General features: G+C 41.8%; 1 protein-coding gene across 4 annotated transcripts in view; it reads left to right on the forward strand.

The window, feature by feature from the left end:
- The window catches only part of AGL (amylo-alpha-1,6-glucosidase and 4-alpha-glucanotransferase), a 96,161-nt gene that overhangs the window by 15,469 nt on the left and 53,859 nt on the right, over positions 1 to 26,833 (forward strand). For 2 of the 4 annotated variants that reach the window (XM_075182521.1, XM_075182522.1), the window contains exons 1-2: positions 23,526 to 23,633; positions 23,962 to 24,105. In XM_075182521.1, the coding sequence (XP_075038622.1) occupies positions 24,024 to 24,105 (82 nt within the window). In that variant the 5' untranslated portion in view covers positions 23,526 to 23,633; positions 23,962 to 24,023. Of the gene's footprint in view, positions 1 to 15,882; positions 15,907 to 23,525; positions 23,634 to 23,734; positions 23,881 to 23,961; positions 24,106 to 26,833 lie in introns of those variants that run through there. The other 2 variants (XM_075182523.1, XM_075182524.1) reach the window with 2 other exon arrangements.

Consider the following 26,833-nt stretch of genomic DNA (forward strand, 5'->3'; position numbering starts at 1 on the left):
GAGGATATGTCTCCCCTCTTTTCTCATGTGGAATATTATGTATTCATCATAAATGTATTTTATCCCAATGACCAGCTCTCTATCTGATAATGTATTTGCTTAGCATGAAAATGAGGTAAATACCTACATTACAAAGTTATTAATTAGTGGTCCTGCAATTTACTCTCTCTTTTCCATAGAGTGCTTAAGTATTCCATAGTATCAAGTATTCCATCACTCTTTACAGATACATACGATGTGTGAGGATGGCTGGGGGTGGCGCAAATCGCATCATTGAGACTCACATGTCTTCGCTAGGAAGTGGGCAAGATAGTGGAAAATGGCCTGCTCTAGACCTACCCGGAATTCGGGAGTATCCCGGAATGGCCAAGTATGCTATTACGTTTTAACAAACTGGCACTAAGAAATCAGAGTAAAATTGTACACCAAGGACCTGATTCATATTGAGACGTATGCCCATTTGTTTAGCATATCTTTGCATTATTTCGCACTGTGGATAGTCGGTGAACGTACGCATTCAGATCTGCAACTTTTTGGAACTTACAACCCTTTTGTCTGCAGAGGCTTGACGGGGGAAGGAAGGGGTGTTCTAACATAGGCAATGTACAGTAAGGGTGTATTCGAGCAATTGCATAAGAATTCAGACTAGGACGTAGTTGCAGATGTGGCTGAAAAAGTTTTTTTTTTCTCTTGCACATACAGTTGGGGGTCACAGCTGACAATGGGGTATAGAGAGCGCTGTGGGGAGAAAGGACTAAAAAATCCCCTCCATGGCCCCTCTGCCCGGATATATCGTTTTTTTTTTAATAGTGCCTACCTATATAGCAATATTCACAGAGTGAAAGCCGCAGCCCTCAATCAGGGAGTGCGCCCACGGCGCTTTAGTGACGCTCCACCCCCCCCCCCCCCTTTCCTGATTTACAGTGGGCTCCCGATAGAAGGGTCACCTGGCACAAAACCAGTCCTCAGGGACCCAGCAGCTGTTCCAGGGCAGCAGATCTTTGCGGGCCACATCAGGAGCCTGTCTCCGGTGGTATTTCCAAGAATATCCATATCAACTGTGGACAAAACAGGTAGCAGGGACATGTGAAGTGATAGGAAGCTGTCATCATTGCAGCTCCCACCAGTTGCTGGAAGTAGAGCACCATTACCAACAGGCAGGCCATAACAAAAGAGGGGTCTAATTGGGAGGTACCCCCCCCCCTTCCTCGCTTCTCTGGCTTTTAGCAAGCTGGCACCATTATAGCTCTTCAGTCTGTGGTGCCTGCATAGCCTCTCCCTGCAGGAACCATTAGAGACTTTCTGATAGTGTGATTGTGAATAACTGTCACTGTCCGATACTTGTCTTTTACTGTAATCTCTCTTTTTCTCTCAGTTTGAGAACAGTTGGTTCCTGGCATAGATCACCATACATGTTGGTGGCCATATAGTAGTTATTGTCTCACACACATTACACATTAAATACAACTGGTGTGTGTATATCCTGCCAGATCACTCTCTTTTCTAGACTGTTTTCTGCAGTGTGTTTAATATTATCTCCCCTTCTTTCTCCTTTTGTAATGTCAGAAAAAGGGACAAGTTGCAGGTCCAAAGCTGCTGCAGGTGGCTCAGTAATGTTTTCACCAGTTCCAAGTGCCAATATAAACTACCTAGTGGACGGTCAGACCCGGGCAGCCTGTGCACGGTTTGTGAGTCTAAGGACCTCAGTCAGCGAGCGTTTGGCTGGAGGTGCAGCTAACACTGTGGAGCCGACCTGGGCCAGAGAAATGGCACAGACCATTAATGAACTTAAGAGAGACACTACCCGTTCAGGGACGGTAGGTGCTGATATCTTTATCTCCTCTTCTCTGGGCTGACAGTTCTCATATGCCCATCCTTCATTCGGGACAGTTATCTCGGGTGGCATTGGATGTATCTGGGGAATCCCAGGAGCCTCCCTGGATCCTGAATTTGAAAAAGTCACTCCAGGCACTAGTCAGAGTGTCTTCCTCAGTGGAGTTTTACAGACCTTGTCTACAGGCAGGCAGGCTGAGCGCTTAGGTCATGCCCTGGCTCTGGACAGGGGGGACTCTGATACTGACCTATCCATACAGGAGGAAGGGAAAGTACAGGGAGACTCAGATGTGGAGGACCTAGCAGTCTAGGAGGTTGATTTCTCCAGAAAACAGGGTAAAGAGGACCTGTTTCTGGCTATTAGACATTAGAATGTCTCCAAGCTTGAGCAGCCAGCTCCCAGGTGTCCATGTTTAAGAGGATGAAGAAGAACAGTTTATTTTCCGCCCTCATCCTAGTTGTTGGAAATTTGGGAGAAAGCCAGGCTTAAACCTAATAGCCAGTTTCAGATACCTAGAAGGTATCGCCTGTACTACCCCTTTCCAGAAACGGAGGTTGCCTCTTGGCAGTCTCACCCTAGTGTAGATGATCTGTGCTGCTACATTAAGAGACAGCACAGACAAGAAATGTGAGAGGATTCTGAAATCCATTTATTTAGCACCTAGTTCATCCCTGCACCCCATTATGGCGGTGGCTTGGTTGATCAAGGGCATGGAAAAATGGGCTTTCACCCTGAGTGATGGCATCCAGTCAGGGGTGGCCAGAGATGATCTGTTCCCACTAGCATAACATATTAAAATTTTTGGGGGAAGCAGTTCTGGATGCAGGACAAGGACTTCATCCTTAACAGTGGCGGCCAGATGCACACTTTGGCTCAGAGCTCTAGAGGTCCTGCCCTATGACGGCTCTGTGTTGTTTGGATAAGCCTTGGAAAAGTACATTTCTCAGGCCATTGGGGGTATGACTTGCTTTCTTCCGGGGCGGTGCACAGAGCCAAGGGAAAGCTTTTTCGCTCCTTTTGCTTTGACGGTCTCTTCAGAGGTGCATCTTTGAGCGGTCGGGCCGCTGTCCCACATGGGTCAGAACGTCGCCTGGTGTCCAAACCGTCGGAAATACAATCCACATGATTTCCAGTTGCTTCCACCGGACAGGTTAGTGATGGGAGCTCCACTGCTACTTTATGGGCGCAGTGGGTCTGTCCTATTACAGACGCCTAGGCCAGGGGTGTAGTGTCCAAAGGGTACATCATAGACCTTGTGGGGGTGCCCCCACTACTGTTCATGTCCACTCCCCTCCAGAGGGACGGGACAGGAGAAGGGCTCTTCAGGAGGCAATCCACTCCCTGTTAGCCGCAGGAGACTGTTCAGGTTCCAATGGAACAGAGAGGTCTGTGTTATTATTCATATTTCTTCCTTGTGCAGAAACCAGACCTGTCCTTCTGACCCATTCTGAATCTTAAAAACCCTCAACACCCATCTGAGCATACCCAGTTTCCGGGTGGAATCCATCAGTTCAGTCATAAATTCCATGGAAAGGACGAGTTTCTGACCCCATTATGGATATCAAAGATGCATACCTCCATATATTCATCTGGTCAGGCCATCACAACCTTCTGAGGTTTGCTGTAGAACAGGACCATATCCAGTTTGGGCTCTTCCCTTTGGCTTGTGTTTACAAAGGTGATGCCGGCCATGGCAGTGCAGTTGAGGTTGTAGGGGGTAGCGATTGTTCTTTATCTGGATGACCTCTTGCTAAAAGCGGATTTGACTGTTTGCCTTTGGTCACATTTGCACTTGACAGCGGTCACCTTGCAGGCACAAGGCTGGATCATCAATTCAAAAAGTCAGCATGGATCCTACTCAACATATGGTGTTCCTGGGGCTGTTGTTCGACACAAGATCCCATAAGGTGTTTTTGCCTCCAGAAAATATTCGGAAAATATGACGCCAGGTGGGGCGCATGGTGTCTTGTTTCGCGGCAGTTCAATTTGCCGATTCCACTCTCGAAAGTTCCAGATAGAGATCCTGGCAAAATGGTCAAGATCAGACCCCTGCTTGGAAGTCAGTTCTTCCAGCTGTCATCTGCGTCCCTTGTCACTGCTGTAGGGGCTGCAGTTAGAAAATCTAAGTCAGGTGAGTCCCTTCTCAATATGGGATTGGATTGTAGTAACCACGGTTGCCACCCTCTTGGGTTGGTGGAGCGGTTAACCTCAATCTCCAGTTACAGGTGACCTGGAAATGAGAGGAGAAAACAATTGTCCATCAATGTCCAAGAGTTGAGGGCAGTCTTCAATGTACTGGTCCATGCTCAGTCCAACCTGCGGTACCGGCCTATTCGGATTCAGTTAGACAATGCCACGGCTGTGGCATACATCATCCATCAAGGAGGAACCAGGAGTTCTCTTGCCATGAAGGAAGTTGCCAAAATCATGAAGTGGAGCGGAACGACAGGTTCCAGCCACATCGACAGTGTTCATTCTTGGGGTGGACAATTGGGAGGCCAACTACTTGAGTCTGCATGCCATACATCCAGGGGAGTGGTCTCTCCATCCGGAGGTGTTCACTCAGAATGTACACAGGTGGGGTCAACCAGAGGTTGACATGATGGCCTCTTGGTTGAACCACAAGGTGGACAAGTACTTTGCCGGGATGTGGGATCCTCAGGCGTTTCTAATGGATGCTCTGATGGTTCCTTGGAGGAAAAAGGTACACCAACCTGAGTTTCCAATTTCAATGGTGCTTCAGATTCTAAAAATGGTAAGGCGCAAAAAGGTCCCATTCATTCTTCTAGCTCCCAACTGGCCACGGAGGTCTTAATATGCGGATCTTCTCGACATGGCCAGGGACCCACCTTGGTGTCTCTCTCTCAGGGAGGATCTACTCAGTGAGGGTCTGTTTTTCCATCAGGATCTAGCACGGCTGGCTTTGACGGCCTGGAGGTTGAGACCTTGTTTCTTCAGAGCAAAGGTCTGTCTAAGGAGGTTATTCAGACGATAATCAAAGTCCAAAAACCAACGTCTTCTAGTAACTACCATCGGATCTGGAAGTCTTACATTGGTTGGTGTGAGAAGAAAAAGATTTCAATTTCTTTAAGGTTAGCTAAAGTGTTAGTATTCCTTCAGAATGGTCTGGATAAGAGATTGCGTCTGGCTTTCCTCAATGTCCAGGTTTCTGCATTGTCAGTTTATTTCCAGTAGCGATTGACTCTGTTAACAGATGTGCACATTTTCTTCAGGGGGTCTTCCATGTGCAGCCACCTCTTGTTCCCCTGGTGGGGCCATGGGATCTCTATCTGGTTCTCAAGGCTTTGCAGAAACTGCTGTTTGCACCGCTGGAGTCCGTTTCACAAAAACTCCTAACTTGGAAGGTTGTCTTTTTTACTGGCTATTTCTTGAGCCAGGCAGGTTTCGGATTTAGCGGTTCTATCTTGTCGCTCTCCTTTTCTGATTTTTCATGCTGATCAGGTGGTCCAGCATACAATGCCATCATTTCAGCCGAAAGGGGTTTCCAGGCTCCATATCAATCAAGACATTGTAATTCCAAGGTTGCCTAGGGATCTCCAATCCACCAGTCAGGATTCTCTCATGCTGTTGGATGTGGTCCGCGACTTGCAGATCTATGTGGATCGCTGGGCATCCGTTTGGAAGACTGATAGACTTCTGGTGTTTGTATGATGTTTGGAAGCGTGGCTGGCCAGGCACAAAACAGATGATGGCCAGATGGACTGCGGTTACGATTCATTATACATATGTCTCTGAGGGATCTCCAGTTCCTGACGGTCTTACTGCTCACCAGATCAGTCAGTGCCTCCTGGGCGGCGCGGTATGGGGTCTCGGTCGAGCAGTTGTGTCAGGCAGCTACTTGGTCTTTCGTTCACAGGATTTTACCGATTTCATGTCTTTGTTTCCAAAGACACCAGTTTTGGCCATAAAGTTTTATGTGCAGCTCAGTCTGAGCGTACTCGCCCATAAGGGAAGCTTTGGAGCGTCCCCATGGTCAGCAGTGTACCCCAACTGTATGTGCAAGAGAAAATAATATATTTGTACTTACATTAAAATCTGTCTCAACACATTTGGGGATACTGCGCTCCCACCCTTTTTTTTTGTTCTGACAGCTCTGTTGAATGTTCTGTTGGTTGTGTTTCACCTTCTCTTGTGGCTTGGTTAGTTGAATAAACTGATATATCCAGCCAGACGGGGCATAGAGAGGAAGAGAGCAGACTAAGCAAGTTACAAGTTTTTAGTGAATTACTCCCCACGGCGCCCTTTATACCCTATGGTCAGCAGTGTCCCCCAACGGTGTTAAGAGAAAGAGATTTTACGGTAAGTACAAAATTCTTATTTGCGCATGGTCAGGGGCAGGTGAAATTACAGGTTTGCGAATGATGAACAGATGCTTACTGAAACTTTAGGGCCTGGCCCGAGATTAGGATTTGCTGAGCGTGTTGTTGCTAATATAACATATAATTTGCATGTCAGGAAGTTGTTTCTGCAGTATTAGTTAGGTTATTCAAGTTTAAATGATACTCCATAGCAATTGCATTTATAGCATATAAAATAAAAGGTTTTTGTACATGTTTGCAAGTTAGATATGTCTGAGTGGTGGTGTGTCTGTTAAGTGGAGGCATGTGCTACTCAGTCAGATATTTTTTTTGGGGGAAGGGGGGGTTGTTTAAAAACAAAGTACATTTTATAATGGAGCCTCTGTAATTTAAAAATGTAAAACTATTAACTGAAATGTATCAAGCTGAAAGTTTTCTGGTGGGTTTGATAAGTAGAGCTGTTGCCAATAGCAACCAAATCAGATTCTAGCTGTCATTATGTAGAATGTACTAAATAAATGATAGCTAGAATCTAATTGGTTTTTCAAACCCGACAGAAAACTCTCAGCTTGATACATTTACCCCTTGGAGTCTTCTCTTTCTTTCTCTCCATAATACAGACTGTCCCATGAAAATCAGGAGTATGCCATCTGAGGAATTGTTCACATGAGTTAGGCTTCAAAATGCCTTGATGAAAACTATGTAGTTTAGTGGTAATTGGAAAAAAAAAAGTGACTTAATTGTGCACCTTGTAAATGATATCCACAGTGTTTTAGCCTTTCTATAGAAATATAATTACAGCACTGCCAAACTGCTTTAAATAAAGCTTAGACGGTAGTATAAATGCTATAAAACATCTGAGTGCCTCTGTCACACAATTTTTGTTAAGTAATATTTATTACAAAATATTACCATAGAATGCACTGTGACAAACAGGTAATATAAAGTCTTTTTGGATTTCATATTGCAATTAAAGAAGGCTTTCTCTATTTAATAGTCTCACATGATAATACTGAATAAATGGATTAAATAACTAGGTACCTAAGGACTACAGGCCACTAGCGGGTAACTGACTGTATTAGCCATTTTCTGTTTTCATCAAAACACAAATAATTATAGATCTGATTTTTATATTGTTTTGATGCATCTGACAAGTTTCAACATAATCTAAAACTATGGGCTGTTTACGTAACCGTTCACCTGGTGTATGTCACTATATAGTGTCATTACAAGTTATACAGCATAGTGGTTCTGTCTTGTAAATCTAGTCAGTCAGTTAATGTCGTCCTCACCTCTCCAATCCTGCTCCACCTTCAGCCTTATGGTACAGCACTTGTAGATATATTTTAAACCTTTTCGTGACCATTTAATGCAACAGCTATAGTCTCCAGCATCACTCTCTCTAACCCTATCCACCTCCAGAGTAGTATTTTTGGACTGTAGCCAATTGTTGTAAATTGCAGTCCTGCCCATGTAGACATCACTGTTGTCCCAATCGTCATGTGGGTCCTGGATATACATTGTGAGGTCCTGCAATCCTTCGCTTTTCTTTTCCCATACCACCTTTCGGTTTTCAGAAAAGTTCTCATACAGGAGAAAGGGACATGACAGGATAGCGGTGCCCCCTACAGGCGCAGTAACTTCATCTTTGAAGGAGCAGCTGGGAATAATTCCTGGATAACAGAAAGAGGTTATTTTCAGGGCGAATGGTGTATTTTACTCATGTACTGAAAGCTGTGCTTACATTGTATTGGGATTGTACTAGATAACTATGCTCTAATGGTATTATGGCTCAGGGGAATGCACAGATTGAGTTAATAGTACAACTGGAGTGTCACTTACCTGCTGATCCTGCTATGCGGATGACCATAAAGAGACTAGTCAAGTATGGGTGGACTGTCATCATGGCTGATAAGTATCACTGTATCCGTGCCTTCTGTCTGGAATAGACTGTTGTAGTGTTATAGGTTGCTTGAAAACTGATATTCTTGGGGAAAAGGGAACTTGTCTTTTATTATTTTCACTTTCTTTTTAAATAAAACTTCTTATGTTGCCAGAGTTATCATTTGTTCCTTAACAAACACCAAGTGACAGACAAAACATCACATGCCAGGAAACTAGCATCCACACCACACCTAGTACCATTTATGAACTGTCAGGGCCTTAATAACATACTCACATGGGATATAACAATTCAAACACAAACACACAATGGGGACATGTGTAACACATTGTAAAAACAAGTTTAATTTTCACTCTTGCCTGGTAGTATGTGTCTTTAATTTAGAGATGCTCACTGACCCCTGTGTTTTGGTTTTGGTTTTGGATCTGGATTACCTTTTGGGTTTTGGTTTTGGTTTTGGTTTTGGCAAAACTGCCCTTGTGTGTTTTGGTTTTGGTTTTGTTTGGTTTTGGTTTGCAATTTGTTAAAAAATTACATTTTTTTTGGGCTAACATAACATAATTTAGTGCTCCACCTGTTTATTGGATAAGCGAGGTAATTCTACATCTAATAAATGTCAACAAGCTTTTTTAGAACAGGGGAATATCTGACACCCCAAGCACTTGTAGTGCAAATTCAGAAAGATATAGTGCTGGTATATAATAATTTCAGCACCAGAAAATAGATTTTTGGGCAATAGGAAAAATGTCACAACCCAAGCAGTTGTACTGCAAATTCAGAAATATATACTGCTGGTATATAATTATTTCGGCACCAGAAAATAGGTTTTTACTACAGGGGAATATGTGACACCCAACACTTGTAGTACAAATTCAGAAAGAAATTGTGCCGGTATATTGCAATTTCTGTAGGCAGAAAATAGTTTCTTTAGGAGGGAATATGACACCCCAAACAGTTTGTAATGTTTGGAAAAATGCCTCTTCTATACTCCTCTCTTCCTGCTCTAAAAACTGCTCTCTTCCTGCTGTAATAACTGCTGTAATATCTGCTGTAATAATTCTTCTCTCCCTGCTCTAATCCTGCGACCTAAGTCTTCTCTCTCCCTCTGTCAAATGCCGCTGGATTGCTGTGGAGGCGGATATTTATGCATTTGAAACATTGCGGGAACCGAGTCCGATATCCGACGACATCACAATGACGTTTTGCCTTGTTTTCAATTCCGAATCGGCGGGAGAGTACTGAGCCTGCTTGGCTCGGTACTCTGATACCTGAAGTTCGGGCGGGTTCGGTTCTCGGAGAACCGAGCCCACCTATCTCTACTTAAATTGCATTTGTTGACCAAGGGGCTCATGTAGAGTTAGGAGTCAGTGAACACCTTGACAAAACCATATTGTGCTGCAAGGGGTGCGATGTAAAATAAATCTATCCAGTATCTGTGTGCTACATGCAGATACAGTCAGTATTTCCCTACATACATAAAATAATGCATTTGCACCCCCTGTTTTAAAACATAGTTAGTCCAAGTGCAAATGTACACCCTTTAGCTGGATTTGTTTCTACTCTAAAAGAGGTCCCATGTGTAAGCCACTTCCTTGCACTTACTTCTTTAACCCTTTATGTGGCTCAGTATGACAAACCGGATTAGAAACAAATCGCTCAAATTCACAGACATGCACCTACATGCAGACCTGCAAGCTAGTAATTTATTAAGATATAAGTTAATACAGAAACTTGGGCATGGTAGAAATGATCACTTTATTAAGAATACATTATGTGCCTGATTCATGTTCAGACTTAAGTACATTTGCGTGCCGTATCTTGCGTGAATTCGATGTGTACATGCTCCGAAATTAAATCTATGCCAATGAACGCAATTGCATGCAATTCATTTCAAAGTATGCTTGTTTTAGCCGTATCATCTGCACAAGTTACCAGTTAGTTGTAATTGCTAACTGATGATGATGACGACGACTGACATGGGCATCGCCTTTGTATTAAAAACTACACATATATGTGCCACTAGCTAGCAAAGCACATGTGTATGCAAGTAAGAGACACTATAAAAACGCATTGTATATACAACACATATTAACATCCTGATTTATGTGTGTATGCTAATGTACACATCAACATTAGAGGTTCTTAAAATGTTTCTTTCTTTCCATTTTGTTTAGTCCAAATAATTGTTACTTAGGGGATATTTGATTTGGTGAGTAATTTGCATACGTGTAATACATTAGACTTCTAAGAAATCACATGACCTGTTTATGTAATGTGAAAGAAAAGTTATGAGAGGAAATAATATAAACAGACGTGATGCACTTCACAAAACAGGGCATTTCAACACTCTGCTAAATTTATAGATTTGTTGACAAAGGGAGAAGGGAGGAGATGCAGCCTATTAACATCCTTCTGTGTACAGAGGATACAGGTAGGTCATTGCAGCTGCCACAATCAGGGTCTGAGATTTTTAACCATTAATGCTGGAATGGGTGGCTAAGATCTCCTGGATTGGATGACTAAGGGGCTCAGAGCCTCAGCCTGGCATCCATAATGGATGGCTAAAGGGCTATGTATATACAGTGTGTGTGTGTGTGTGTATGTGTGTATGTGTATATGTATATGTATATGTATATATATATATATATATATATATATATATATAGTAATGCACGCATGTGGAATAGTTGTTCCACATATTACAGAGAACATATTTGTGTAACAGAACAGGATGCACTACACAGGAAAAGAAAATACAGCATACTTCGTTCAAGACCCCAAGCAACCCAGGGTGAGCCAATTGATTCTAGTGTCCCGCCAGTTCTGGTTTTTACCCATACTCTAATAGTCTTGATCAAACTGTGTGCTGATACCACTAAGCAGCCTGCTTCAGCTTGCAAGATAATTACTTCCTTCCTGGAACTATATAACATATACATACATACTGACAGAGTGGCTCAGCAGAGGAATAACGGTTTGCAATGAAAATCAATCTAGCCGCTGCGTGCAAAATAGATTGTAGGGGTTCAAGTCTGACTTTGGGAAGACCAGTAAGGAGGGAATTGTAATAGTCGATGTGGGAGATGAGTGCATGAATTTATGTTTTTGCAGTGTCTTGTATCAGATATGTGCGTATTTTCGGTGTATGTAACATCTATTTTGCACGCAGCGGCTAGATTGATTTTCCTTGCAAACCGTTATTCCTCTGCTGAGCCACTCTGTCCGTCTCTACATTTGCTGCCTGTATTTCAACGAATCCAATATAAAATTCTTCTACTTACATATAAGGCCATCAACAAAATTGCACCGACATACATTTCCTCACTTGTCTCAAACTATCTCCCAACTCGACACCTCCGTTCTGCACAAGATCTACGTCTCTCTTCCACTCTCATCACATCCTCAGTGGTAGTGTTGTTGAGGGCTTTGTAGGTAAAGGTGAGTAATTTGAATTTGATTCTGGAGCCAGTGAGGGATTTGCAAAGTGTTACAGCAGATGTGGAGCAGTGAGAGAGGAATTTCATTAGTCTTGCAGCAGCATTTAGGATGGATTGAAGTGTGGATATAGGGGTGTCAGGAATGCCACATAGCAGGAGGTTGGAATAGTCAAGATGGGAAATGGTGAGAGAATGGATTAGAGTTTTGGTAGCATGTTGAGTAAGAAAGGGGTGTATTCTAGCAATGTTTTTAAGGTTAAGTCGACAGGACTGGAAGAGAGTCTAGATGTGAGGAATAAAACGGTGGAATCAAGTGTGACAGCAAGGCAATGGGCTTGGGAGACTGAGGTAATTATGGTGTTATTGACAGTGAGGGAGCTTTGAGGGCAAGTGGTGATTCTGGCGGAAGGGAAGATAATGAGCTCTGGCTTGGACATGTTGAGCTTTAGGTAGCATTGGAACATCCATGTGGAGATGGTAGAAAGACAGTTGGTTGCACAAGATAGTACAGAAGGAGAGAGGTCAGGAGAAGAGATATAGATTTGGGTGTCATCAGTGTATACGTGGTATTGAAGGCCGAATGAGCGAATTAGTGCCCCAAGAGTAGAGGTGTACAATGAAAAAAGTAAAGGGTCAAGAACAGAGCCTTGTGGGACCCCAACAGACAGTGGGAGTGAAGGGGAGGATGTGCCAGAGGTAGAAACAATAAAGGAGCTGTTTGATAGGTAGGAAGTGAACCAAGGAAGAAATGTGTCACGAAGACCAATGGAGTGAAGGGTGTGTAGGAGAAGAGGGTGATCAACAGTATTAAAAGCAGCAGAGAGGTCCAGGAGAATGAGTATGGAGAAATGACGCTTAGATTTTGCAGTAAGTAGATCATTGATCACTGTTGTGAGAGCAGATTCAGTGGAATGTTGGCGGAAGCCTGATTGCAGAGAGTCCAGAATGGAGTGAGGAGAGAAAGTGAGACAAGTGTTTGTACACTATTCGCTCAAGTAGTTTGGAGGCAAAAGGGAGGAGAGAAATAGGGCCGTAGTTGGAGAGAGAGGCTTGATCGAGAGATGGTTTCTTTAGAATTGATGAGATGAGCGCATGTTTAAAGGAGGGTGGAAATGTGCCAGTGGAGAGAGACAGGTTCAAGAGGTGAGAAAGAGTTCAGCATACAGTGAAGGAGATGGAGCCGAGAAGTTGGGAGGAAATAGGGTCGAGGGGACAGGTTGTAGGGTGAGACAATGAGATAAGTGTAGAGACTTCATCTTCAGTTACTGGAGAGAAATACATTTTAAATTACTTTACACTCTGATGCATTGGAGTGCATCACCTGTTGTAAGACAGGTACAAAAATATAAACAGGGTAAAAAAAGTAAAGTATCTATAAACCCCTTGTGGCTTGATCATATAGAAATAACTTATTGTAGATATTAATTTTAATTAGGGACGCAGTGCACCTCTGTATGTCATTGCAAATGTATTGACATTTTTTATATAATGTTGAATTTTTGTATTGGAAATTTATTGATTTCTGAGGCTGTATGCCATGTAGCAGGAATTTTTTTCTGGTGTAGAGTCTGAAGGCAGGCTGATCATGCTAATTAAGTCTTTTCATCTCAGAAGTGACCAACATATCTTTTTAGTCTCAAGTAATTTAGTAAATTGCAGATTGATGTGAATTTTGTTAAATCCAATATAAGAGAATATTTTACATCCTGATGCTAAATATTTGATGTAATATCTCAGATTTTGTTGTGCCAGGGGGCTGGGTTACCCCCTGCCAACATCTGTATCAGAGTCTGTATAATAAGATCCCTGTTTGACCATGTTGGATATCATTCCATCTGAACTTCTGGAGATCACTACCATCTAGTGTGTAAAAGTCCTTGTCAGAACTATTGAACAATAAAACATCACTGCTTGAAGATTCTGCCAGAGACTATTACCTGATGTATCCTGTGACTAACAGATAAGAACTTACCCTTTAATCCGTTCCCCGACTGTACTGATTTGAACCCAGTGTCTCTGTGTCAGCGATCTGCCTGCTACCCAGCAGTGCTGATCCATAGTAAGCGGTCAGAAGTTACGAGCCAGCCCACAGCAAAGAGGCACTGTAGCAGCTATACCAACTACCTAGAAGCAAGCAGTTCTAGGTGCCGTTGAAGGAGCCTAGTGGTGGCAGCTGAGTTCTACATCTATTGCGCAGTTGGCATTCGCAGGTGGAAAGGTGACAGCTGTAGGAGTGGTCAGTAACGGTCCGTTACTGACGGTGAGAGAGAAACCCAGATAAACTGTGCAGGAAGAACATTCCTTCATTTTTCTTCTGTATTCTTTCTCCTACAGACCAAGTGGCGAAGTAAACCCATCCAGTCACACCCATTTCTCTGGTTTGTCAGGCTTTCACATTTAGATCATTTTGCAACTAAATTATGTCATCCATATGTTTAATTTGAGTAATTTTTTTCAAACTACCAGTTCATACAGATTAGCTTACTCTAACAATTTGAAAGTGGAGAGCATTGAGGATATGGCTCTTCTAGCATATTCTAATGTTATATAGATTTTCTTCCAATAACTAGAACTTTATATAATTTATTACTAAACTGGAGATGATGACTAAATATTGAACTGTAAGGGGTCTATCTATCAATCCTTACCCCAGTTGTTGCAAAAGGCTGCCCTAGACACGCATGCGGACCTCTGACCTTCATGTCCCCCAGCTTCTTCCTATTTTATTTTTAGAATTGTTTGTTATAGCCTGTAATACTTTTCTAAAATTCCTGCTGATATGTTATTACAGATAGGGGTCTCTTTCTTTGATGAAATGTATTATTCCACTAATTACTGAGATTAAGGGTAATGTGCAGCCCTTTTGAAGGTTAGAGGGCCGCACCATGCGGACCCCGATTGCCCATCACTGCCATAAAAACATGTGGAAATGGCTAGAGATATCTAAGAACCTGGATTTGTTAGCAAAGTAGAGACATCGTCGGGACAGGCTCTAATTGGATGTGCTGTCCCGGCTTGACTTTTTGATAAATGACTGCGGTATATCTTGTGTTTTATATATGTATGTATATATATATATATATATATATATATATATATATATATATATATATATATATATATATATATATATATATATATATATATATATATTGTGACAAGATCGTATTGGGGATGCCGTCCTCTGGGGTGGTCGGTTGCACTTCAGCCAGAAAAATCACCCAAATCCAGTGATTGAGGTTCAATAGCCTCAGCTAGTTTTATTCACCAGCTTGCAAACAGAAAAAATATAAAATCCTGTTGTCTGACTACTAACTAATACAGTGGAATACCCTCTCTAGAGTGAGGGGCCTAGTGTCCCTCACTTAAACCAAACAAATGGAACTCACAGCACAATTTGCAGTTTCTCTCAGGAGACATCTGACCTCCTCCCCCAGACAATGAGAGAGAGAAAGATCAGTTCTGCAGCTTTTTTAAAGGCAGCACACAGGTGCAACCCCTGATTACCCTGCTGGGTGTTTGCAGACCAGAAAACTCAGACTGGGCCTTTTGCATGAAGACCACCTCACTCTCTCCATGCAAAACACCAGGGACTCATACCAGCTGAGAAACACATTTTGAGAAGCTTTTCCTCAGACACAATAAATATATATATATAATGTGTTTATATGTGTGTGTGTTGTGATGAGGATGATAATTAATGAGGGAAAATGTGGCCAATATTAAAATTCACTAGACGGTTAGGTTTTTTTTTTTTATCTCATCTTATTATCCTTTGAATTAGATGTAATTGTAGTAATATTATACTGAGTTCTCGAAGTACTCCTTTAATAACATTACATATTTATTCATTTGTTTATTTGTTGATAAATGTTTTATATCCACACACATCTATAGCATACTTGCCAACTCTCCCGGAATGTCCGGGAGACTCCCGCATTTTGCAAGTGTCTCCCGGACTCCGGGAGAGTGTGGCAATCTCCCGAATTCTGCCCACTTCACTAGGAAGTGCCCACTTCCTAGTGAAGTGGGCAGAATTAGATCCCAAACGCCACGATTCCCAGTGAATCGCGGTGTTTGGCCATTTTGGCGCCCCACCCTCTCACGCCCACCTCCACTGGCAGGCTCCCGGAAGAGAGCTGAAGAAAGTTGGTAAGTATGGGAACTTTCAGCACCATTTTCTTAGGTATTTCCTTTAATTGGCAAAATTAGTACCTTTCTCTTTATCATGAATAATACTGTATGTTTTACTAGAGTTAACATTGGATTTTACACAAGTTACTCTGTATAGTTTTGCTGCTTCTCTTAAAATTATCGTCACTTTCTCTCTCAGCTCAGGTACTTCTCAGTGGTATTTTTCTAATTTTTCTGTCATTATTTTTCTTTCAGTGAAAGACTTGGAGCTGACAACTGGTAAGTCAAATATATTTTTCTTCTTTATCTGTTCTCCGTTCACTTCATTTGTACAATACTCTTCTTAAATGGTAGTTTTTCTTCATAGCAACTTTTTTTCTGCTTTTTATCGCTGCCAACCTCTCGACCTATATTCCTTATATCTGTAATTATTGTATTTTCTCTTCTCTCCCCACTGTCTGTTCACACTAATTTTGCTTCTTCATTTAACGTTTCCCTGGGTGATTATAACGGCAGCAACTATTTGGTTCTGATTCCTGCTCTGCTTTTTATTATGTAACACTTTTCTACTGTCACTACCCCTAATGCTCTCATTGTAACAATATACACTGTAAGATATTTTTATACATGATGATAACAAAGTGCATCATTATATAATAGAAATACAAATATGGTGCTTTTAGACACTTTTCTCCCCCATGCTTTAACCTGTAGTCATCTACAAATGTGTGTTTTGTACTTACTATATATGAGAAATTGGCTCCCACCAAAAGTTAATATTAGCCTCCAAAGAAGTTTGTGTTCTCCTCTGATCCCCACTTGGCAGAAGATTGACAAAGCAGTGGTTCTTAATGCGGTTTTCAGACTGTCAGATGTGGTTTTCAGTCCCAAACTATAGGATTCTGAATCTTGTGGATTGGGACTGAAAATCATATTTGATGTATAGCAGTTTCACAACCACACCATGTGGTGTAGACAACCTTGCATGGTAAAACCAGATGGGAAACAACCTGTTTTACCACTTCCAAGAGGTCAGCGTATTCAGCATCAGGACAGGTTTTCTAGGGGAAAGAAACTATTGGGTCCCAATAGCTGTAAATGAATAGCAATGGACACCTCCTGGTACTCTTGGCTGGCAGGTACCAGGGTAACAAAACAGAAGTGAAAGTTGCTCAATCAATTTATAGGTTCATAGCAGGTGTGTGAAAGTGCGGGGTTATCCAGAAAGGAACAGACACAGAGAAAAATACCCCAGCACACTGCTATAACCAGCAAATGAAATGCTATTTATATTTGTACATAAAAATGCAGAATTCTCAGTTGCACACATTTGTAAATGTATATTAAGCCACCCGCCCCATCAAGGCGCTTCTGCTAATAGGGTGATCCTAACTCTAAACAATGAGAGCCCCTACTTTTAGGCCATACATATGTGTTTTTAAATTGAGAACTAACTTACCAGGAGGTATCAGGCTAATACAGTTAGCATATAGCGCACGCTCTTGTGGCACTACAAGTGTCAGACTGACACACGTTTTAAAAAAAAGCAGCTCCGTTAATCTCGTAGAAAATAAAAGAGAAGTGCTGATGTTATACGGAGACAGTTACTCCTCATGGAATGAGCAAGACATGTTCTTGGTTAGGCAGAATCAGTACCATAAAATGTAACATTTTTTGTTTTTATTTCAAATGTTATCTTTAGCGATCTTGCTCTTTTTTTTTTTAGTGGTTTGAAACTAGTGGTTAATAATTTTATCTGGCCTGACAATCAAGCCAAACAAGGTTGTAGAATATGGGAACATAGTTACGCTTCAACGCTTCATCACTTATGCGTATACTCTCTCTTAAGGGAGGAATTCAGTAGCCACACATTAAATTACTGGAAATATATCCAATTGCCATTGTTCAGTCTATAACTGGAGTGTTCGCCCAATAGGCAATTTAGCTAAATTTGAGAGTATACATACTCTCCAAATCATTGCATCTCCATTTTATATAACCTGTCATTGCCTGAAGAAAAAAAGTTTCCACAACCATATGTTGCGACAACTGGAAGCTAAACTTTGTAAAGGTTTGTCAGATAAGCAATGCAAAAAAACGCTGAAAATCTCTTATGTGTCTTCCATAAATTGCAGAGTACAGGAATGTAATTTGAAACTGTTATCAAGGTGGTAATGAATTGATGGGAAACTTTGTGTGTTACCAAAACTGCACCTTACTGTGTTGGCGAGGCTGTGATGCAAGGGACGCTTTCTCCCATGGTTTACTGTCAGTTTCTTCATATATGCTGGACACAAATGTTGCATATTTCTAAACTTATCTCTGCAATAGACATTGTGATCTGTAGGTGGTCCTTTTGTATTGCAATAATAGACCCAATGGGACATATATATATATTAGTTATGTACGTCTTGTCGCTATCCAATTACGATTGTTCACTTACAGTGATGTGGTTCCAAAACACAATGTGATTTAATAGCAAAAAGCAGCAGAGTGACAATTCAAATAAAATAAGTACAGCCATTACTATTGCAGGCGCCCTGGATCCAGCATACAGTCATTCAGTCCTGAAGTCTGTGGTCAATGTGACTGTCTACTGGTACTAGAGCCCCTGCTTATATACAGTCAGTGATACAGTGAAAACAATACAGATGATTTGACATGTTTCCATAGGTTCAGGCTTCAGGAAGGTCCAGTGTAATGCAGGTCATTTGCCAGGTCAAATGATGCCATCCAAGGGTGGGGGTCAGCTCTTCAGAAGATGCATACTAATCTTCCTGCCAAGAACTAGTTTAAACTGGTCTATTAGCATTACACACACAATACCATACATGATCATTTATTCCCTATAATCCATATCTAGCATACACAAGGTGCGAGCCTTTCGGCGATTGAACCGGACGTCTGCGGATAAATGGGAGAATAGAATGATAACGGACATGATATATTTCCTGTGACCTGAACCTTAGATCTCACTAACGTGTATATAACATTATAATATTTCACTATAAACTCTGCTACATTTCATTACAAATAACTATGTGTTGCAACTAATTTTAGTATGAGCTAATTACATGTGTATGTGTTCGTGTAAATGCGTGTATAAGTGTTTGCACGTGTTCGGGTTAGATATGCTCCTCCACGCCATAGCGTATTAGTCGCATAACTACAGACATAGACAGTCGGATTGTTAGATAATAATTTGAAATGACCATATCCAATTATCTGACTTCGACTATCTATCTATCTATCAGCTTGTATCTCTTTTTTAACCTTATATCTGAAGGATTTTCACCTCTTCATGGCCAGACCAATTTTTACATTTTGGTGTTCTGTCACTTTCACAGAGAATAACTTTTTTATTTTTTATTTTCTTTTGTTTAAGTTCTATGATAGATCAGGCTATCTTTTGTAATGTGGGCCACTAATGATAAAAAAGTAGGATAAAAATACACATTTCCATGATTGTATACATAATTTATTACACCCAGTTTGTGTATTTACACTGATATTTAATTGCCACAGTACTTTGGGTACAAGATCTGACATAAGTCCAGGAACAAAGTGGTGGTAGTCAATACTGCAAATAAGAAAATCCAGACAAGACTTACATCAACCTGCTAAACGTGAAGGCTGTCATCAGTGTCAGGCTGGGGTATGAAGGGCCCACCGGGGGACTGCAACGCTAGGGGCCCACCAAAGGGGGTGGAGGCCAGCCATCATAGAGGCAAACCCAGACACTAGAGGGGGAGTGGTTAGCCGACGAAGGACAGCTAGCACCATAGTGTAGTATATAAAGAATGCAGTGTGTATATAAAGAGTACACAATCTTGACCTGCCCCTTAGATTGGGCAGAACAGTTACCAAAAATCGGGATTGCCCCACTAGAATCAGAACATTTGACAGACTCTCCTGCTCTCTGCTACCTGTTGTCACTTTCACCACCTGTGACTGCTAGTTTCTTTAGTTGCGGCTTGCCTGGATCCTGGAATGTTTGGGGCCCTATTTGGGGAAAAAAATCGGTATATTTAGAAAATTCCATCCAGCCCCGGAATTTAATCAATAGGACTCACGATTAATACTTAGGCCTTCCTCCAGCAATAAAGTAATAGCATTCCCATTTAATAAATAAACCTATTTCCCTCCCTCCAAACAGCCCCAGCAATAAATTAGAAGCATTTATGTATAATAAATATACCTACTTCCCACAACCGTCACTGCCATTAAATAGTTCATATTCACATTTAATAAATAGACCTCATGCTCCTCACACTCAGCCCCACATTCAATTAATAGACCCCAAACCACCCCATCTTAAATTAATAGTCCACACTATAAAATTAAATTGCCCCACCATCACCCCACAAACAAAATAGCACCCATTAGTAAGCCACCACCTTCCATACACACATTACATTGCCACAAGCCCGCTGTGCCATCACACACACATTACTGTGCCCCTTCATCACCATGCTGTGCCCCCTTATAATCACACTACACCCTCCATGCTGATTTTGCTCATCCCTTCTCCTGGCCCCCCTTTAGCACACTGTGCCATGCTGCCATTGCCCCCATTCACAGCCTGCCATGCTGCCTTTGCTCCCCTTCACACACTGCCATATTGCATTTCCCCCCTTCACCCTCTGCCATGCTGCCTTTGCCCACCTTCACACTCTGCCATGCTGCCTTTGCCCCCCTTCACACTCTGCCATGCTGCCTTTGGCCCTCTTTACACTCTGCCATGCTGCCTTTGGCCCTCTGTACACTTTGCAATGCTACCTTTGTCCACCTTCACACTCTGCCATATTGCATTACCCCCCTTCACACTCCGCCATGCTGTCTTTGCACCCTTCACGCTCTGCCATGCTGCCTTTGGCCCTCTTTACACTCTGCCATGCTGCCTTTGGCCCTCTTTACACTCTGCCATGCTGCCTTTGTCCCCTTCTTCCGCTGCCATGCTGCCTTTGCTCTCCCTTGCTTCCGTTCCTCCACTTACCTTTTTCTATCGGCTTCTTTCTTCTCTTCCTGTCTTCTTGCCGACTCCTCTCTGCACCACTCCTTACTGAACGTTGGACGTGATGATGTCACGCCCGACATCCAGCGCAAGCTTAGCAGGGAGGAGAGGCGCTGGCACCGCGATCACTTGAGTATTTTTTTTTTAAGGTACCTGCTCCCCCCACCAACGAAGAGGGGAGCCATCAGGGTCGGGGCCTACCGGGGAATTCCACGGCTCCCCGGCGGGCCAGTCCGACCCTGGCTGTCATACCCGACATACTGCAAATACACACTCCTTGAAAAACTGACAGGCAACAATTGTGAGACATGAACATACCGACATACAGATGTACGTCCATTTGAAGGGCGACACTTACATTCCTGCTGTCCCTGTCCCAGTCCCACGTGGTGCGGAATCCGCACATCACTGACTTGTGTCTTGTATCGATGTGTATTGCACCTGTCTGGCTGCAGACCATTACACGTGTATAAAGCACGTGTGTTATTACCCTTTGCGTCTATGTTGGCAATGTATTCATATTTACTCTTTATAAACTTTAACCTTTATAAACTAGTACCCAGAATAAACCACACAGTGTTCATGCAACATTTTTCTTGCAGGAAAAAGGTACAAAAATTTTTACACACACAGCTGTCTGAAAGATCCGCATGAGAAGTGAGCGCGCCCATACCAATCAGAGCGCAGAGTACTGCAGAGTATTATTTTTAGTATTTTTAAAGGTGCTGCTGGTTTGTGGCGGAACAGGTATTGATGTCGCTTGAGTTTCTATTCCCTTTGATTTCTTTATCTACGATACAAAGAAATAAAAAAATGTTTACCATTTAACTTCTATATCTGTAATTTATATTCTACGACATAAATACTCTCATTTGCTCACCTTGCACACTGCTCGAGATCAGTTTATATTTTGGTCCCTGTGGCGAAATCGCAATAATAATGGGCTTAACCTCCATACATTCTGGAAAACAGGCGTCATTTTGGCTATTATAACGGTACAGGTATATGCCCAAAGCATTTAGCTGTCTACACATGTTCACTGAAATACCTTTGTGTAGAACTTCTTTAGTATATTTATCTTTTTCAATTTTTTCTTGTTTGCTAACAGGTGTAACATTAGTGGTATCAGTGGTATCTAAACAGGTCTTCTTACCGTTTATTCTTCGCTCTGACATAAAAAAAATTAGTTTACAAATTAGGCGTTTACATTGCTTTATGTGACACTACAATGAAATAAAGTCCTTCTAGCAGGTACACTACATGTGGTACTGACCTTTTTTAATGTCGTTGTCGTCCTGGTCCAGTACTTTGACCATCATCTCCTTACAGACTTTCCTCTTCTTGAGTATCTCCATCCTCCACCTTAACTTTTCCAAAAATTTTTGGCCCTTCCAGCACCATCTCTGACTCAGTCTCCGTCTCCATAGCTGCAACCCCCACTTACACCTTCTCCTCACCCGCACCCCCCACTGACACCTCCTCACCCGCAACCCCCACTGACACCTTCTCCTCATCCGCAACCCCCACTGACACCTTCTCCTCAACCACAACCCCCACTGACACCTCCTCCTCAACCTTAACACCCACTGGCACTTGCTCACTCGCGATCTTCTCACGCTCCTCGGCGCCAAACAGGTTCCTTTGTCATTTTATACACTCAGACATGGGCGTTCGTTTCTGCTGTGGACCAATCAGCGATGATGCCCGCCGAGAATGGAGCTTTCAATTACATACGAAGGGATTTTATTATTAGGGAATATTCATTGCATTGCACTTCAGCAGTTAAATGTTTTTCTAAATGTTATGTATGTTACTAAACTTCTATTTTATATGAATGAATGAAGAGACAGTGTTGCCTTCTCTTTTTATGGAGCTTTTGGTGTTAACTATAGCGAAACCTCTGCCCCTTTATGCTAATGTCTTTGGTATCTCGTTACATTTCCCGCAAATGTCGCTGCAGTGTGTACGAAATTAAAATCAATGCTCACGACAACATGGCTGTAAAAAGTCGCTAAAGGGACGTCCGCTCTTCCCTTTATCGTCCTAAACAAGGCTAGTGTGTATGCAGTCCATGAACCGAGCAATCGGACCATCGATCGCATGTAAAATCGCTCTGCATAAAAAGTTGGTTGAAATTTCTGTAGTATGTACCCAGCTTAAAACAACATGCTAAGGTTACTGAAATGAAGTAAAGGAGTTGAAGGGGTGACCTTTTTTAGGGGCATTTTTTCCTGTGAGAGGGATGGCACAGTCAGTTCCTATTCTCAAATGGACTTTATTTTTGCACCAGTTCTGAATTGGCGGAGATCGAGTGATGTCCTATACTTTTAACGAGACGAATCTCGCATCTTCCAGTTGCACTCGACAGAGAAGTGCATTTGTACGTGTATTTTGCCAAATTTAAAGGAAAGCTTCAAAAGCAAAAATATGCAGTCAGTCCCAATGTCCATTTACTGTTCTGATTAATGTAATATTTAAATTAGATTAAATCAAGCAGTATATTTTGGAGAGAAAAAAAAAGTTTTTTTTTAATGAAATGAGTGGTTCAAATGAAGAACATTTGGCAAATATGAAATGTGCTTCGTAAAGTAGGTCCACTGTGTTCTCACTATACTGTGGAGGGGACTGAGTTGTGTGCTAATGAATGTTTAGTAAGGTCCGGTACTTGCAGTTGAATGAATGCATTTAAGGTTGTAAGCGGAGTGTATGCCTGCACTGTGTACATTCAGTGGGAGGGCTGAGAGTGAGAGCATTAAGCCAGCAGTCAGAAAACTGAGCTGTTTGTATTATCCTACAAGAAGTGGGAGGGCCTAGGCTGTGAATGTGTGTTTATTACAGGCCATGTAATAGGAAGGCTGAGATGTGCTAAGTACAGTGGGAGGTCCCTTCTCTATGATCTGCACTGGTTCTGTCACTCTCTGCACGTCCTGCATACTGCCAGAGTCTCAGGGACATTTAGAGGGTCTTTGAAGGGGGTGTACGTGAGGAGGAGGTGAGATCCATATATATTTAGATTGTTTGCTAGATAACAAGAATTGTTTAGATGCCAACATCATGTTATGAGTGCTTCCTCTGTGTCTCAGGCACACTGTGTATCTGACAGCCCCTGTGCATTGCAACAAACCTTCCACACTGATCTCTGCTATGCAGCCTCTAGCCTAGTGTATCCTTCCACATAACCCTGCAGGGACAGACTGACATTGTTTTCTCATTACTTAGCTTTGACAGGCTTAAACAATGTAAGTCCAGCCTGATCCATGGCATATTATATTTGCACTTTTCTGCATTTAATGCAGCATTCTTGGTTTTTTTTTTGGCAGGGGTCCTTTGTATTTCATAACTGTCCGTGGTCTCAGGAGGAAACCAGAACCAAGAATCCACAATGGAACACACTAAGCAGGTCCGGGTTTTGATGCTCAATAATATGGAGAAGCTGGATAAAAGACTCTTTAGGCTTGAACAAGGTAAGAATCTAAACAATACAGCCTGTGAGCCAGCATTCCCCACCTCCTAAACTAATGTAGGGCTAAATAAAAGTAGGTGACTTGCACACACTCAGTGCTGCGACAATCAGGATGCTCTTACAACACTTAAAATGCTGTAATATCTCTTGAGCTCTTAAAGTAATTGCAAAAGACTTGGCTGCAAACAGTATTATTATTATCCTTTATTTATATGGCGCCAAAAAGGCCTGCAGCGCCGTACATAGAGCATGGACAAAGCACAGCATACAGGGCTTTACAAAAACAGTGCAATTAAAAACAAAAAGTAGTTATTCTATTTTTGCAGAAGAGAACATTTGATCTCCTATATACAATGAATTCCAGAATTCCAGGCTCTTACTTTTGACATGGGTGTTATGGAGGAGATATAAGAAGAAATAAAACATTTATTTCTGTAACGGATTCTGAATTATATTAGAAACTGATAGATTTGATTTACCCTTTTTTTTTACAATTGTACCTACAGCTTCAATGACTTGTTATGTTGTTGTGAGACAATAAGGAATAGCTTGGAACAATGTGAATTGTGGTATAATACAAAGCTATAAGTCTGATTGCATTAACCTGATCCCAGCCCCCTGCTGCTGTCCAGTCTATTATGTCATCCTGTCTTCCCTGATTTCTTGCATTTCTTGTGTTATTTGGGTTATAATCCATTGTACCAGCTCTGGCAGGGTTATGTAAATTAACTTGTTTACCACTGAATTAACCAGAGGAGGAGTTGACTTTTGCAAAACTACAACCACTATGTTTAGAAACTGAAAAAAGAGATATGTAGGGTTACCAAGTCAGCCATGTATATCTGCACACATGAATTACACATGTGTACAGATTTACATGTATAAATTGTGAATTGTGGTATAATACATAGCTATAAATCATACTTGCCAACATTTCTTTTTCTTTTTCCGGGAGATGCCGGCTGGGGCGTGGGCGTGCAGGGGGCGGGGCGGCGAAATCACGTCATTTTGGCCCCGCCCCCGTGACGGAATGACGCAAATTGCGTCATTTTACAGCGGGGGCGGGGCTAAACGCCGCGATTCCGGGTGAATCGCGGCGTTTAAACTGAATTTTTCCCACTTCCTATCAGGGAGATTGCCACACTCGTCCGGGAGACTCTCGCAAAATGCGGGAGTCTCCCGGACAATCCGGGAGAGTTGGCAAGTATGCTATAAATCTGATTGCTTTTAACCTGATCCCAGCCCCCAGCTGCTGTCCAGTCTGTTATCTCATCCTGTCTTTGCCTGATTTCTTGCATTTCTTGTGTTAATTGGATTATAATCCATTGTACCAGCTCTAGCAGGGTTATGTCAATTAACTTGTTTACCACTGAATTAACCAGAGGAGGAGTTGACTTTTGCAAAACTACAACCACTATGTTTAGAAACTAAAAAAAGACCTATGTAGGGTTACCAAGTTAACCATGTGAATTACACATGTTAATTGACTGAAATGCAATTATTATTATTATCATTTATTTGGATAACACCATCATATTATGTCATATAACATCATGCCCTGCCCAAAAGGAGCTAAAACCTGTGCAAACATGGGAAGAACATATCATATACAGAAGGCAGAGCGCGCAAATGAGAAACAACTTTAATAGATCAAATGTTTCCAAATTTTATTCAAGCATAAAAAAGAATTGCACTTACCCTAGAAGCGTTTTTGATAGAATTCCTTCAACAGGCCATATAGAGAACACTCCATAATGCAGTGATGGACAACCTGATGCACTTCAGGGGCCACATGCTGCAGCCCTCTACCCTTCAAAAAGGCCACATATCACCCTTACAGTAATACGCTCTATTTAATCAAAGAAAGAGACAGCCATCTGTAATAACCTATCAGCAGGCATTTTACACACGTGTTACAAACTATGACAAATCTGATAATAAAGCAGGAAGGAGCAGGGAGCCACAAGTGAAGGCTCGGAGGGACCGCCTGTTGCCCATCATTGCCATAATGTCTTACTGGTACAGGGACACATTTGTAGGAAACACACAGTTGTTACCATTAACATAATAATGGAATATGTTGGCGCTATATAAATAAATGATGATGATGATAGTGAAGCACGTATAAACCTAATTATCTCTGATTCTAATACATGCTATGGTATTGAAAAGCAACAATTAAATGACATATTTGACAGTCTTCTAAAAAAAAGCTTTCAAATCAAAGTTATCATTAAACCCTTTGGTAATTAAAGTGTTTAGCATGTATATCTAATAATTATCTCTTTTTATATTAAAATGGCTAAACTACCCACATTCTATAATTTAAAGGGACATGTTCAATCCCAAGAATTTTAAATACATTCTCACAGGATTCTGAAGGTACAACCTACACATTGCATTCCACAGGGGCATTGCAATAAGTATACAACATAAAAGGAACAGAAGCTCAAATTTCCCTTTAAAGTAGAATGAACGCCCTGTGCTAAGTGAGGGAAATCTATTCAATCGCTTGCACCCATAGATACACATTGTGCATGTTTTTTCCCAGGAAAAGAAAGAGACAATTTTGGCTTGAGACTTGGAGCTGAGGTATAAATAACACTCAGGTTCTTTGCCAACACTGATTCAAGCAGAGGGTTTGATTTTTGTATTGCCTAAATTCTTGTAATAACTGTCTCAATTTTTCATTAGTCTTTATTACAACCCAAAATACATTCAGTGAGTAT

The sequence above is a fragment of the Mixophyes fleayi genome, chromosome 8 (assembly GCF_038048845.1).
Source record: "Mixophyes fleayi isolate aMixFle1 chromosome 8, aMixFle1.hap1, whole genome shotgun sequence".
Taxonomy (NCBI): domain Eukaryota; kingdom Metazoa; phylum Chordata; class Amphibia; order Anura; family Limnodynastidae; genus Mixophyes; species Mixophyes fleayi.